This window comes from Bubalus bubalis, chromosome 10 (assembly GCF_019923935.1).
Source record: "Bubalus bubalis isolate 160015118507 breed Murrah chromosome 10, NDDB_SH_1, whole genome shotgun sequence".
Lineage (NCBI taxonomy): Eukaryota > Metazoa > Chordata > Mammalia > Artiodactyla > Bovidae > Bubalus > Bubalus bubalis.
This window is the reverse complement of record NC_059166.1, coordinates 22,259,536-22,273,850: the sequence shown is the minus strand read 5'-3', so window position 1 is coordinate 22,273,850 and position 14,315 is coordinate 22,259,536. Positions and strand designations below refer to the sequence as shown.

Sequence of the window (14,315 nt, the reverse complement as noted above, 5' to 3'; positions counted from 1 at the left end):
AAAACCTCCATATAAATTTCAAAAATTCTTGGCCTGGGAGACTGTCAATTTTCCTTATTCCAAACTCGATTTAATGAATTGCCCAGTTACACAGCTGTAATGCTGCCTTGAATTCTTAAAAAGTTCAGACTAGAGATTAACAGTGCAAAAAGTGGTAACAAATTAAGTGAACAGTTTAAAAAGGCCCTCATGAACTCTATAGATGTATTTGTACTTTCCTTTTGCACTTTTTATCTTTTGCACACCCCACCCTACCCTGCCCTGACTATATCTTCCTAAGCAGTCTTCTTGGATAAGACCCGTGAATGCTGAAGCCAGACCAAAAGAAGAGAGATGTCACTGATTGAAAATATTATCAGAGTAACATGGATGTATGAGAAGAGTGACAGAAACAGGCTAAAGAGCAGAGGGAAAGGAAGCTTGGGGAAAGAGCTCAGTGTGACTGAAAGGGCTTTCAAAGCTGCGCTTGGGACAAGGAGAATGAGAAATGCTTGCTCCAGGTGGTATAATATGAATAGAGGAGACAGAAAGGCTCGGCCACATAAGCCCTCTTTGCTTCCCATCTTCATCAGAGAATGACCTTGCAAGCTGGAAAGTGGAGAATGGTCATTACTGAGAGTGCATTAGAGCCTGAATTATGAGTTAGATGGAAAAACCACGTGGTCCTTCTGATGCCTAAATCTACATCCCCAGCAATGTGGTGTTTTACCCATGATCTCAAGGTCGCATTATGCGACTTGTGACCAGGACAATGGAGATGGGTGAATGTCTTAAATAAGGGGGAGATGAGTGAATGTCTTAAATAAGGGGGAACATTCTTTTCTAGAAGCTAAGGACCTGCACTAAGCTTGATGTCAATTCCTGGCAAAGCTGTAGATAAATGATTGACCAGAGACCTTACCTGTGCTTAGGAAAGAGTGTGGTGGTCCCCAGGAATCAGCATGGATACCTCAGAAGCCTTGTCTCGACCTCATTTCTTTGAGTACTGCTTTCTTTTACTTATTTTTTGGAGGAGGATACTAGATTATTAGATATACAGATTCATAGTCTCACATTTCATGTGTGCTCATTTAGCTTAAATAGTGCTCACAGACTATCATTATGGGTAAGGCTTCATTTCAGTAAAGTATTTGGGAACATCCCTTAAAACCTAAGTGAAATGCTACTTAGATGCTATCCCATGTTTTGAAAACTAAGCCGAGAAGTTTGTTGGCTAATGAACGAGGTGATGTCCTTGTAGGGGGATGCTCAGGAAGGCACTGTAATTGGCCTTATTTTTCACCTGGGAAAGAACCCCCAAACCCAACCAAACAACAACAAAAAACCCAAGCCAACAGAAGAACAATGCCTCACTGTCAGATTGCAGATAAGAGAAAGCTGGGAAGAGCAGCTGATAAGAAAGTGGAGAGACTAAAAATTCGAATCATTCTGTTGGCTTTTTATTATTTTATTACTAAGTAGTATTGTTAAATATTGTTGATATTTGTAAATTTCAAGTTCTGAATTTATTACAGAAATTAATTAAACAATATAGGGTAGGGAAAATATCCTTTTGAGGTCATTATGGAAATTTTGGAGTTTTAGCTAACCATAATATTATGAATAATATATATCTATAAAAATTTTTGAAAAGGAAACAAAATGCAACTCTACAATAAGAAAAATAAAACAAAAAAAATTTAGATGACATTTTCTTTTTTTTTTATTTTATTTTATTTTTAAACTTTACATAATTGTATTAGTTTTGCCAAATATCAAAATGAATCCGCCACAAGTATACATATGTTCCCCATCCTGAACCCTCCTCCCTCCTTCCTCCCCATACCATCCCTCTGGGTCGTCCCAGTGCACCAGCCCCAAGCATCCAGTATCGTGCATCGAACCTGGACTGGCAACTCGTTTCATACATGATATTTTACATGTTTCAATACCATTCTCCCAAATCTTCCCACCCTCTCCCTCTCCCACAGAGTCCATAAGACTGTTCTATACATCAGTGTCTCTTTTGCTGTAGATGACATTTTCTGAATGTACTAACTATATCTGAAATACCACTTAGGTTCCCTCTTTGTCATTCATTCCAGTATTTTAAGGATGAGAGTAATTGATTCTTTATGGCATACTTTAAATATGTTAAAAAGTTGATGTAATTACCAGAGCATGTTGATCAGGGTGTTGAGAACAGTATCTGAGTATCATGTTCTAGAGACATTACGGCATGAATTGTGAGTTTATAACCACTAAAAGACTAAGGGAAGACATAGTGGCTGCTTTCCAGTCTAAAGGTTATTTTTGAATAAGATAGTTAATTTATCTCCATTCCTAGGGAGGAGCAAGAAACAAATAATTGAGGAAGGTACAAGGAAAGGAACAAGTCATACTGACCAGTGATGAATGGGCACCTGGAAAGAAATGACCATCACTTTAATGTAGTTTTGGAGCTGAAGTTGGACCTAGTTATTTGCATTCTTTAAGGTCCAGTTCCAATGTTACTACCTCTCTGAAGTCTCATTCTTTCTGCAAAATGTTTGCTTTCTCATTTCCCCAGCACCACACACAGGAACTGGATAACAGTGGGTGCTTAGAAAGTGCTGGATGAAGGAATGGCGCTGGGTAGTGGACCATACGGGGTTCTTGGATAACAAAGCACCAATAACAGAACTAAGAGCAGTCTACTGTATTCCCTCCATCGTGCTATTTTTCAAATCCTGCTTTGAGTAGCTAACTTAAGGAGAAAATAGTTCTAAATTATATAAGAATGAAAGATTTTTTAAGCTGATTATACCTAGAAAAACATTTCTCCCTTTAATTTGAATTTTTAATCTTAGATATAGCTCATATTAAGCAAGATAGCTTTGTTCACTGGAGGACATTTTGAAATTTTGAGAATGATCACCAAGATATCATCTCATGAGGATTTTAGGCGACAATGAAGGAAATAATTATTTTCAATGTTGGAAGTTTTTTTTTTTTTTTAAAGAAAATAAATGAAAATGATGCTATCAAAGTTTTGAAAAGTTGCCTTTTCTCCTGTAGCAGTAGATCTTGAGATGAAGTAGGTTGAATGTCACTGAGTAATATCCCCCTTTGTTATTGTGTTCGATCTAGGCTGATTCGAAAGTCATCGAGAAGTGGATGGATGGTGTGAAAGACTTCTTAATGAAAGAGCAGGCTGTCCAAGGAGATGCCGAAGGGCTCCAAAGACAGCTTGACCAATGCTCTGTGAGTTCTGCTGATCTGGGGAATCTGCTGTAATAAATAAAATTTTCTTCTTCCTCTTTATTATTTGCTGCTTTTATTAAAATTGTAAGAATATGGCATGACAATAAACCTAGATAAAATATGTTTCAATATAAACCTGTTTTTTGACTTTGTAGCTAGTCAAAGAATGACTTATAGTTCACGTTTCTATTTTTGGCTGTGATTATAAAGTTTTAAAAAAATTATTTATTTTATATTGGAACATAGTTGCAGATGTACAGCAAAGTGATTCAGTTATACATATATCTATTTCTTTTTCAGATTCTTTTCCCACATAGGTTATTACAGAATAAATTTTGGATGGAGAATACAAGAGCAATTTTAGTTCGTTAGTAGCTGTTGTTTTACGTTGCAGTGACAGTCTTAGTGTCATAATTACTAATTGTTTATCACTCTTACTGTACTTATGGTGAGACTTTAAAGAAAAACGCTTTTTACAAATGAAGTTTGCCAGTAATACTTCATGCGTTTTATATTTGGTGGAATCATTAGGCTTCTGTAAGGAAATGGCAATCCACTCCAGTACTATTGCCTGGAAAATCCCATGACAGAGGAGCCTGGTAGGCTACAGTCCATGGGGTCGCAAAGAGTTGGACATGACTGAGCAACTTAAAAAAAAAAAAAAAATTTAAAAGTACCATTCCCTGCTGAAAGTCAAGTATTTGCAGTCTAATTTGGCAGATGGCTATTTGAATCACCCAGGTGAAATGAGTTTCTTAAGATACAATATTTCTTAAGTTGTTAAATGTCTTTACTCCCAAGCAGTCTGTTCTTAAAATATTTGCAGGGATAGAGGCAGACAGACTATAATAATGGCATCCACTTATGTCGGAATGGACTCAACAAGGGCTTATTTTATGTGTTCAGGCATTTGTTAATGAAATAGAAACAATCGAATCATCTCTGAAAGACATGAAAGAAATAGAGGCTAACCTTCGAAGCTGTCCAGTTGCTGGAATCAAAGCCTGGATGCAAACAAAACTAGCTGACTGCCAATCACAACTGGAGAAATTTAGCAAGGAGGTAAGTTTTTCAGCTTAACCTGCATGTGAATTTCAAGAGGTAGATAATGGCTTCTCTTGACTGAATAATTTTATATCCCATCCAGACCGAAAACCAGTGATCTAGAATAACTATAGCATGGGTGGCAGGTTGGGACAAGAATTGGATAAGTTTTTAAATGAAGGGTGGGGACTGTTGTCCACTTTGCCCCTGGATGGGAATGAGCTTGATGTGTGCAATAAAGAACAAGAAAGTCATTGTAGGTGGAATAGAATGGAGGGGAAGAGGTAGCAGGTTGGAGGGAAGGATTTGGGGTTGGGAGGTAGGAAGAGATGGGTTGTGTATTGCTTTTGAGGCATAGGTTTTGAATTTTATTTCAAGTGTGATTTCACTTAGAAAGCAAAGGGTTTTGAGCAATGAATTGACATATGATAGATCCATTAAGATCACTCTGGCTTCCATGTGGATAATTTGCTCTGGGAAAGCAAGAATAAAAATAGGGAGAATACTTAAAAGGTTGTTGCAGTCTTGGAGAAAGAAGATGGCCCCTTGGACTAGGGAGATAGTGGTGGAGGTCATGCGAAGTGTTAGGTTTGGACTAAATTTTGAAAGTGGAGATGGGAGTCTAGTAATAGATTAATGTGATATGAGAAAAAGTGAATAGTTAGCAACTGTTCTGGATTTTTGTGAAGCTTCCAGTTTGTGTAAATTGTGGTGCCATTTACTGAAATGGTGAAAAACTCAAGGAGAAGCTCTAGTGGGAATAGGTCAAGTGATGCTGCCCATACTGGGACTAAATTCAAAATCACAGTACCTGCAAATGGGGTTTCCAGCACTAATCACCAGCCAAGGATGCTAAGGAGGAAAGGTTTGCCCCAGGGGAAATGCCAGAGGAGTAAGACCCCAAAAGCTGGGTGGAGAAAATTTTCCAAAACTGGAAAGCACATTAGATGGAAGCTTTTGATGACCTTGAGAAAAGTGGTTCCAATGGCGTGGTGGGAAATAAAGTCATACTGCAGAGTGTTGAGGAGAGGAAAGGAGATGAGGTCCTGGGGCAAGGGTAACCAGCTTTGAGAATTTCTCTATTCGGGGGAACAGAAAAATGAGATTTGTAGTAGAAGGGACATGGGGATCCAAAGAAGTGTTTTTGTAATTATTTTTTTTCAAATATATTATTGAAAGTTTGCATGCTAAAAAGATTTCACTTAGAAAGAAGAGATGATACAGAAGACTGAGAGAAGATAATGACTGAAACAAAGTCTGTGGTTAGGCAAGAGTGGATGAGGTCCACCCTTTAAGTGAAAGAGCTCCTGTTAGGAGGTCCCTCTCTGGTAATGGATGGAGCAGCAACTGTGGGTACTGTAGGAATACGGTGTAGTAGTTTCCTTTTGATTGTTTTATTTTGTTAGTGAAATAATAGTGAGGTTGCATAGAGCTGAAGTGAGTGAGAAGGGATAAAAGAATGAGAAGAGAAAATGTGAAATGCAGAAATACTCTACAGACAGTCATGTAGATGGTATATCTCTCTCAATACAGTGTTTTTTAATTTAATGTTTATACAAGAAAACTTTATATTTACATCCCTGAGTATTTTGTTTCCCCACAATTTCCTTATTTTGAACAAGTGGAATTTTAAGGAACAGTTAAAGTTATGGTTGAGGGAACAGCCATAAGCCATTCCTAAATTTGCCAATTGTTAGTGTTTTACCACGTTTGCCTTTTTTTTTTTGCTACATGTAGTTTTGACAGGAAGTTGAAAGTATTTTGACACTTCACTCTTAAATACTTCAGCATGCTTCTTCCATGAATGAGGACCGTCTTTTACAGAAGTACAATATCATTGTCACACTTAAGAAAATGCTTTCATAATATCATCTTATATTCTAGTCAAATTCAGACTCCTCTAAATGTGTTATAATTTGATGATATGTGCTTAAAAGGAGCTGGGGTATTTTGGGGAAGTAAATAAGGAAAATGGTTTGGAAGTGATGATGAGGAGCAAGGAAGACAAGAGATAGATGGATAGATTGATAGAGCCTTAGATACATGTAGATATTTATATCTATTAATCTATTGATAGATAGATATGTATCTATCTATGTATATATGGAGAGGGCAATGGCACCCCACTCCAGTACTCTTGCCTGGAAAATCCCATGGATGGAGGAGCCTGGAAGGCTGGAGTCCATGGGGTCACTAAGAGTCAGACACAACTGAGCGACTTCACTTTCACTTTTCACTTTCATGCATTGGAGAAGGAAATGGCAACCCACTCCAGTGTTCTTGCCTGGAGAATCCCAGGGACCGGGGAGCCTGGTGGGCTGCCGTCTATGGGGTCGCACAGAGTCGGACACGACTGAAGCAGCAACTTAGCATTGACTCAAAGTATGGGGATAAATGCACAGGAAAAATTTTTAAGTGTCTCCAGCAAGGAGGCAAGCATGTGCTGTGTGAGTAATTATGTAAAGCAGTTCTAAACTATTGTATTTTATTGAGTAGTAAAAAGGTTGAAGAAATTTTGGACAAACGTCATGTTGCAAAATTTTTATTTTTCTAGGGAAGGACAGACATATAAAATCAACAAGTAAAAGCAGTCTTCTATATTCCCAATCTCACGAAAGGAAAACATCTTAATGCCAAAATATAGGAAGTATATAATCTCGGAATAACTAATGATAACTTTGAGCTTTTCTTTTTTTGAGAAGTTTGCTGCAGTGTCTTTATCTTTCTTACTTCTCTGAGGCTTCATGAAAATTGTATATAACTGACTACTTGTGAAAAGAATTTGGGGAATGTGGGTCCCCGAAATCTGTATTTCCTTTTTTTTAAAGCTCATCAGGTTGAAGTGTTGCTCAGCAGGGCTGTTGTGGGTTGCTGGCAGTAGGCTTTCTGAGTTCCATGTTGGGCAGTGAAATCCAAGCCCTTGTTTAGTGCCCGTCTATTTTTATGACCATAACCCTGTTTGGACAGTGGAACAGGAAAGCCAGTAAGAATTCCCCCTTATTCTCGTGAGAGCCATCCTATTCCTGTACTGCCCTTCCGTCACCATCAGTTTCACAGCCAACCAAGCCCTGGCAAGGTGACCAGTACCGTGAGATTTCATTTGAGCGGGAGGTTGAATAGTGAAGTGAGTCCTGGATGATCTACGTCGTATGATATCTTCTTTCACAGTAGAAGTCAGTGTGTGGTTAGAGGGAGGATCTCTCTGAAGGGTGTTTTCAGGCTCCCTGAAATAGTTGACAAAGTTGTTGAACCAGATTCAGACACGTATCTATCTTCTAATGTAACTTTTTTGTAGCTGCGTGAAATATACCAGTAGAGCAGGTTATCAAAACCAAAGTTTTGTAAAGCAGTGTTTTATGAATATCTTTAGTAGTAGTCTCCTCTTCTCTATTTTTTGAATTATTTTTGATTTATTTAGTTTTGGCTGTGCCGGATCTTTGTGGCTGCGGGTTTTCTCTAGTTGTGGAGAGCAGGGACTTCTCTCTGGTCGCTGTGCATGGGCTTGTCACTGCAGTGGCGTCTCCTGTGGCAGAGCCCGGGCTCTAGGGATGTGGACTTGAGTATTTATGGCGCGTGCATGTTAGCCGTCAGTGGTTAGTTGCCGAGCTTAGTTGCCCTGCGGCATGTGGAATTTTCCCAGACCTGTGACCCCTGCATTAGCCGGCACATTCTTAACCACTGGACCACCAGCGAAGTCCCTCTTCTCTGTTTTCTAAAAATGCAGTTTTAATGCGGAATCCTGTTAAGAAGGAGGAAATGGACATTTTGGCTGCTTCAGTTAATAGATTTCCTTGAGATGTATGCTTTTATTGATGTAAGTTAGAGTCCTTCGGTTGCATTTTCAAAATTATACTAGATATTTCCACATTAATGTCCAAAATGTGATAGTGAATCCCAGTTATAATTGTTGTTTTCATTATTGCTTATATTCCACAGCATCAGGACCAAATGTATTAAGGGCTTCATCTGACTTTTAAATCTTGAGATTCTTGGTGGAAACTTATTACTCTGTCTTTAGATATTAAAGACTAGAAGTTGACATTTAATATATTAATATTTGTTTATTCGAGCGAATGACTTTTCCTTTGTAGATTGCTATTAAAAAAAATAGGTTGTCGGAAAGTCGGGAAAAAGTGGTGAACCTGAAAAAAGACTTGGCGGAGATGCAGGAATGGATGACCCAGGCAGAAGAGGACTACCTGGAGAGGGACTTCGAATACAAGTCACCAGAAGAACTTGAGAGTGCTGTGGAAGAAATGAAGGTGAGCCTGGGGCAGTTAGGGTCAAGGAGCTTGATATCTCATCTCCTCTCTTTAAACCAGTCAGTCATCTACCTAGCCTTAGAGGGTAGTATGTACATAAAATCTCTCACAGGAAAATTTCAAACAAGTAGAAGGGCAGCTCCCATTAATGATTTGGGGAGGGGTAGGAAGCTGAGACTCCACGTGTGGAACTTCGGCCATGAGTTGAGTCCATGAGGGCCCCTGACAAAGTCTTCTGTGTTACAATCTTGAGGAGCTGCAGAGAATGACTCATTTACTGGCCTCAGTTTTATATTCACAATGTTGTGCAACCATCACCACTGTTTATTTTCCAATATTGTCAGGAAGAATTATTTTTCATAAGGAACAAGCGAGACTTACCCATTTCAGTTGGGAGCTGTGTTTATTTCACCAGCCATATTCTTCCAGCTACTACATAGGGCACACGTGAATACCACACATTTCACTGGGGCAGGTAAGAATAGTCATAGGAATATTGTCAAGGGATTCAATGTCAGTTGGGTCCACAGGATGTATTGCTTGTAAACTTATATTCCCATGTCAATAGCCTTGCCCAGTCTCTTTTTTATATATACGAAAAGAACTGGATATCATTCCCACATTTCAACACTGTTTTTACCGTCCTTCAGTGTTGAAGCCGAAGGACAGAGTGTCTTGAAAGCTACTTAAAAAAAAATGAGTTGCACCTTGCCTATAAGTATAACAAAAGCAAAACGTCTCTGCGCAGATAGTTTTTAAAAGGATTATGTTTTACCAATGCAAGGGAAAGGCTACCCACTCCAGTATTTTGGCCTGGAGAATTCCATGGACTGTATAATCCATGGGGTAGCAAAGAGTCAGACACGACTGAGCAACGTTCGCGTCACATAATTGCTTTACAATGTTGTATTAATTTCTGCTGTTGTAGTTAGCACTCTTATTTCAAAAAGTACTCTGTGGTTCCAACTAGGTAGTTAGAATCATCTGGATGTTTTAGTTTTGGTTTGGTTATTTTTTGAAGAAGAAATTGGTTACTGAGACAGGGAGCTGATTTTTAAGTTCATTCTGTGTTGCAACAGAGGGCGAAAGAGGACGTGCTGCAGAAGGAGGTGCGAGTGAAGATTCTCAAGGACAGCATCAAGTTACTAGCTGCAAAAGTGCCCTCTGGTGGCCAGGAGCTGACATCTGAGCTGAATGTCGTGCTGGAGAATTACCAGCTTCTTTGTAATAGAATTCGAGGAAAGTGCCACACCCTGGAGGTACGGGATCTTTTCTCAGATGCCTTTCTGAGATTCAAACTCTGTAATGTACTGGCTGTTTCCATATCTTGGAAAAAAACCCTCCATTTTTCTTTTCATATACTATATCATAAAAGTAGTTCTTTAATGATTAAGATAATGATTGGCAATAATAATAGTTACAATATATTATTTGATGATAATTTAGGTAATAGGTTGATAAAAATGAAGCAGAGAGAAAAGAAAATTGGATATAAGACTCTGACTGCAGTTGGTGGAAGGTTCTTGGAAAAGTTTCTTCTTAGCTTTAGACATTGACTAAATGTGAAAGCAAGGTTTTCATAATACCGATGGTCTGTAGGGTCTGTTCCTGTTCTGAAATTCTAAAACAATGTACAATGAGTACTTCCTCTTTTTTTGCCTGGTAGTACACAGAGATGAACTGAGGTTTCTGTTTTACAGTGGTGTCTAAATTTATAAATGAAGAATCAACCATTAGCCTAGTTCTTAGGACAGGTACTTTAAACTTGAAAGAAATGTGGCTTATATGTGGCTGACCATCATAATAGTTATTTAAACTTTTTGACATCCTGCATTTAAGGTTATTTTTATAAGCCAAAAATTTCAGAGCTTAATTTTTAAAATATTTTTTTGAAATTACAGTTTGTATCTGCTTAATATGTGTAATTGTTAAAAATGTGTACATGTGTCATTTTAAAATTCCAGAATGATAGTGTAATACTTAATGTTATACCTTCCCACTTATATTTTATTAAAAGAAATTATAGATAGGTGGTGATTACCTTGGCTTTTCAGACAGTACAGTGGTAAAGAATCTGCCTGCCAGCTTAGGAGATGCTGGTTCAATCCCTGGGTTGGGAAGATCCCCTGGAGTAGGAAAAAGCAACCCACTCCAGTTTACTTGCCTGGAAAATTCCATGGATAGAGGAGCCTAGCAGGCTATAGTCCATGGAGTCTCAAAGAGTCAGATGTGACTGAGTAACTGAACACAAAATTATAGGTTTTACTTAGAATGAAGGAAACACTAACTTGAATGTGCTGGTATTTTGCTGGACCATTTCCTGTACCTTGGCCATTGGGTTTAAGATGTAGATGATTCTGTGAAGTTTTTTTAATATTAAGTGTTTGCTTGTTTGTTTTCATATGTGTGACTTTTGTTACATCTCATTGAAAAAACTTAAGAAGCTCTTCTACTGCTACTGCTACTGCTAAGTCGCTTCAGTCGTGTCCGACTCTGTGCGACCCCATAGACGGAAGCCCACCAGGCTTCCCCGTCCCTGGGATTCTCCAGGCAAGAACACTGGAGTGGGTCGCCATTTCCTTCTCCAATGCATGAAAGTGAAAAGTGAAAGTGAAGTCGCTCAGTTGTGTCCGACCCTCAGCGACCCCATGGACTGCAGCCTTCCAGGCTCCTCCATCCATGGGATTTTCCAGGCAGGAGTACTGGAGTGGGCTGCCATTGCCTTCTCCGAAGAAGCTCTTCAATTTATAGCAATTTTAATTTAAATTCAGTTCAACCTAAAACAAATGATTCTATTGTGATAAATCCTAAAATGTCCCTGACAATTGTAATCTATGAAGTAAATTCACTCATTAGTCACTCTTTCTGAATCTCTTTTGTGCTTAGATGTGTGTTGTGTGCTTTGTTGCTCAGTCGTGTCCAGCTCTTTGTGACCCCGTGGACTGTAGCCTGCCAGTCTCCTCTGTCCATGGGATTCTCCAGGCAAGAAGACTGGAATGGGTTGCCATGCCCTCCTCCAGAGGATCTTCCGAACACAGGGACTGAACCCAGGTCTCCCACATTGCGGGCAGATCCTTTACTGTCTGAGCTACCAGGGAAGACCTGTGCTAAGATAAATTGTGTGTAATTTGGATTACACAGGCACTGCTGCTAATCAAGTCACAGTAAGGAAGCTGCAAGTCAAACGCTACCTCATTCTTTATTAAGATATTGTCTAACATGAAACGCCTGAGGTTACTCATCTGAGAATTTAAAATTCTGTGAACATGTGTGTAACATTATGTATGGCTAATCTGAAGTCCCACTGGATGATCCTGGAATTGAGTTCTACTACAGTCTTGTCTTTTCTGTCCTAACCATCCATGATTTTGCTTTTATTTCTTTGTTTTCCTGTTTATTTATAGCCAAAATAGCTACTCACCATATGTTTAAATAATAGAGTCCCAGGGTATCCCAAGCTAATGAAAGACCACCATAAGTTCTGTGTCATTTCTTCATGGTGTCTTTATCACCCAGAGGTGACAGTTTGAGAATGAAGAATGAAAATATTTCAAGGTTTTAGTATTGCTTTGAGAAACACTTTTAGAATTATTTGGGAATTAATTTGAGAGAATTAGTTTAAGAGAATAAAGGAAAAGTGTAAGAAAACAATATAGATAAAAGAGAAGAGATGACACCTTGGTATCTTTGAATGGAAAAGTGGCAAGAAGAAAGAGATTTGAATGCAAGCACTCAGAATTATGGACCTTGGGTAGAAACAGCCCAAATTTCTAAATTAAAGTAAGGATGCCTTTCTTCTGAAGAGTCCAACTTTATTACCTTGATTATTTCTATATTCCTTTAAAGTGTTTTAAATTATGAAGTATTACAAACTTCTTGAAGAGTACAGATGATATTACTGACACCCATAAATATATCCCTCAGATATAGCTAATGTTAACATTTCCCCAAATTTTTCCAGATCTTGTTTTTAAAATAGAATACATTGGCATTACAGAATCTGTTCCCTTCTTTCCCATTCCATCCCATCTCTTGATCCCTCTCTTGAAGTAACTGTTATCCAGAAGATAGTGTTTAATCTTCCCAAACATGTTTTTATATTTTTAGTGTATACTCTCATGTTTCAGTTATTCATGGCTGCATAACAAAGCTCTCCCAAATGTAATAGCTTGTAAAAGCACCCATTTATTAATTTTTATGGTTTTGTGGGATGATTTGGCTGAGCTGGGTGGCTCTTCTGCTCCGTGTGGTTTATGGATATTCTACTCAGGTCACTGCTGCGTTCAAGTGGGAGCTCAGCTGGAACTTTCCTGATGGCCTCTCCTCCAGGTCTCGCTCCACCAGTTTTATGACTTTTTTACAGCAGATTTCTTTCTTTCTTTTTAAATATTTATTTATTTGGCTGTGCCAGGTCTTAGTTACAGCATGCAGGATCTTTTGTTGTGGCATGAGAACTCTTAATTGCTGCATGTGGGATCTCGTTCCCTGACCAGGGATCAAACCCAGGACCCTTGCATTGGGAGCGCAGAGTTTTAGCCAGTGGACCACCAGGGAAGTCCCTCAGCTGAGTACATTTCTCAGCCTGCTTCCTGCCTATAGAAATTTGGGGGACAAGAAACCTCTTTTCCCTTCCAGTCTTAGTCAGGAGTTGGCAGATTATAGCCTAAAGGTCAAATCTGCTTTGTGGCTGTTTTTGTATGGCCCAGGAGCTAAAAATTGTTTGTATATTTTAAAAGCGTTGTTAAAAACAAAACAACACAGACAGAAAGAATAAACAAAGAAGAATCTGTGACAGAGACCAAATGTGGTCTGTAAAACCTAAAATATTTACTATCTGGCCTTTTATAGGAAAATTGGCTGACCCCTGACATGGTAAGAATATCTCTCATGGACTCCATGCTAAAATGTGTCCTCTCTCAGTGGGTCTGAAAGAGGACCAATGCAGGAGACTCCATGCTGAGCTCTGTCTCCTAAATTTATCAGTCAGATAGGCTCTTCTAAGGGGCATGTTCCTCCCATAATTTTACTCTTAGGAACTGAAGGATAAATTCACGCTCTAACACCCAACTCCCCATAGGAATAGGGAGTAAGTCGATCCCAACTAATAGCATTGCTGTTATTGTTTAGTAAAATAAGTTATGTCCAACTCTTGTGAGCCCATGGACTATAGCTCACCTGGCTCCCCTGTCCATGGGATTTCATAGGCAAGAATACTGGAGTGGGTTGCCATTTCCTTCTCTAGGGGATCTTCCCGACCCATGGATCAAACCCATATCTCTTGGATCCCATGCATTGACAGGTGGATTCTTTTCCACTGAGCCACCTGGGAAGCAGCTAATATAGTAAGCATAGTAAAACTCCAATTTGGATAAATATGGTTCTCTTCATATACAGACACATTAATATGAATTTAGAAAAAAGTTGGAAAGAGTCTATATAGGAGTATGGTGGTCCCCAGGGAATTCCAATTTCCTTTATAGTTGTTAAAAAGAGTTACAAGTCTGAGTATGTTTTTTAAAACTTTCTATTAAAAAAAACATAATAATAATGTTTCCCTCCTGGCTTCTTCTACTAATTACATAATTTTATTTTTGGCATTTAAACAGACCCTTGGAATTTATCTTAGGGTAAAAAGGTGAGGCAGCTAATTGCTCTTTGCCTTCCACCTTCCTCCATTTGGGCTCCCCTTGTGGCTCAGATGGTAAAGAATCTGCCAGCAATGCAGGAGACTCAGGTTTGATCCCTGGGTCTGGAAGATTCCCTGGAGAAGGAAAGGGCTACCCTCTC

At 38.9% G+C, this 14,315-nt stretch overlaps 1 protein-coding gene across 13 annotated transcripts in view; it reads left to right on the top strand.

The window, feature by feature from the left end:
• UTRN (utrophin) overlaps positions 1-14,315 on the top strand; it is a 561,026-nt gene that overhangs the window by 181,420 nt on the left and 365,291 nt on the right. For all 13 annotated transcript variants that reach the window (XM_025295004.3, XM_045161922.1, XM_044924139.2 and 10 more), the window contains 4 exons: positions 3,109-3,222; positions 4,129-4,284; positions 8,358-8,528; positions 9,608-9,787. In XM_025295004.3, coding sequence (XP_025150789.3) covers positions 3,109-3,222; positions 4,129-4,284; positions 8,358-8,528; positions 9,608-9,787 — 621 coding nt within the window. The remainder of the gene's footprint in view (positions 1-3,108; positions 3,223-4,128; positions 4,285-8,357; positions 8,529-9,607; positions 9,788-14,315) is intronic.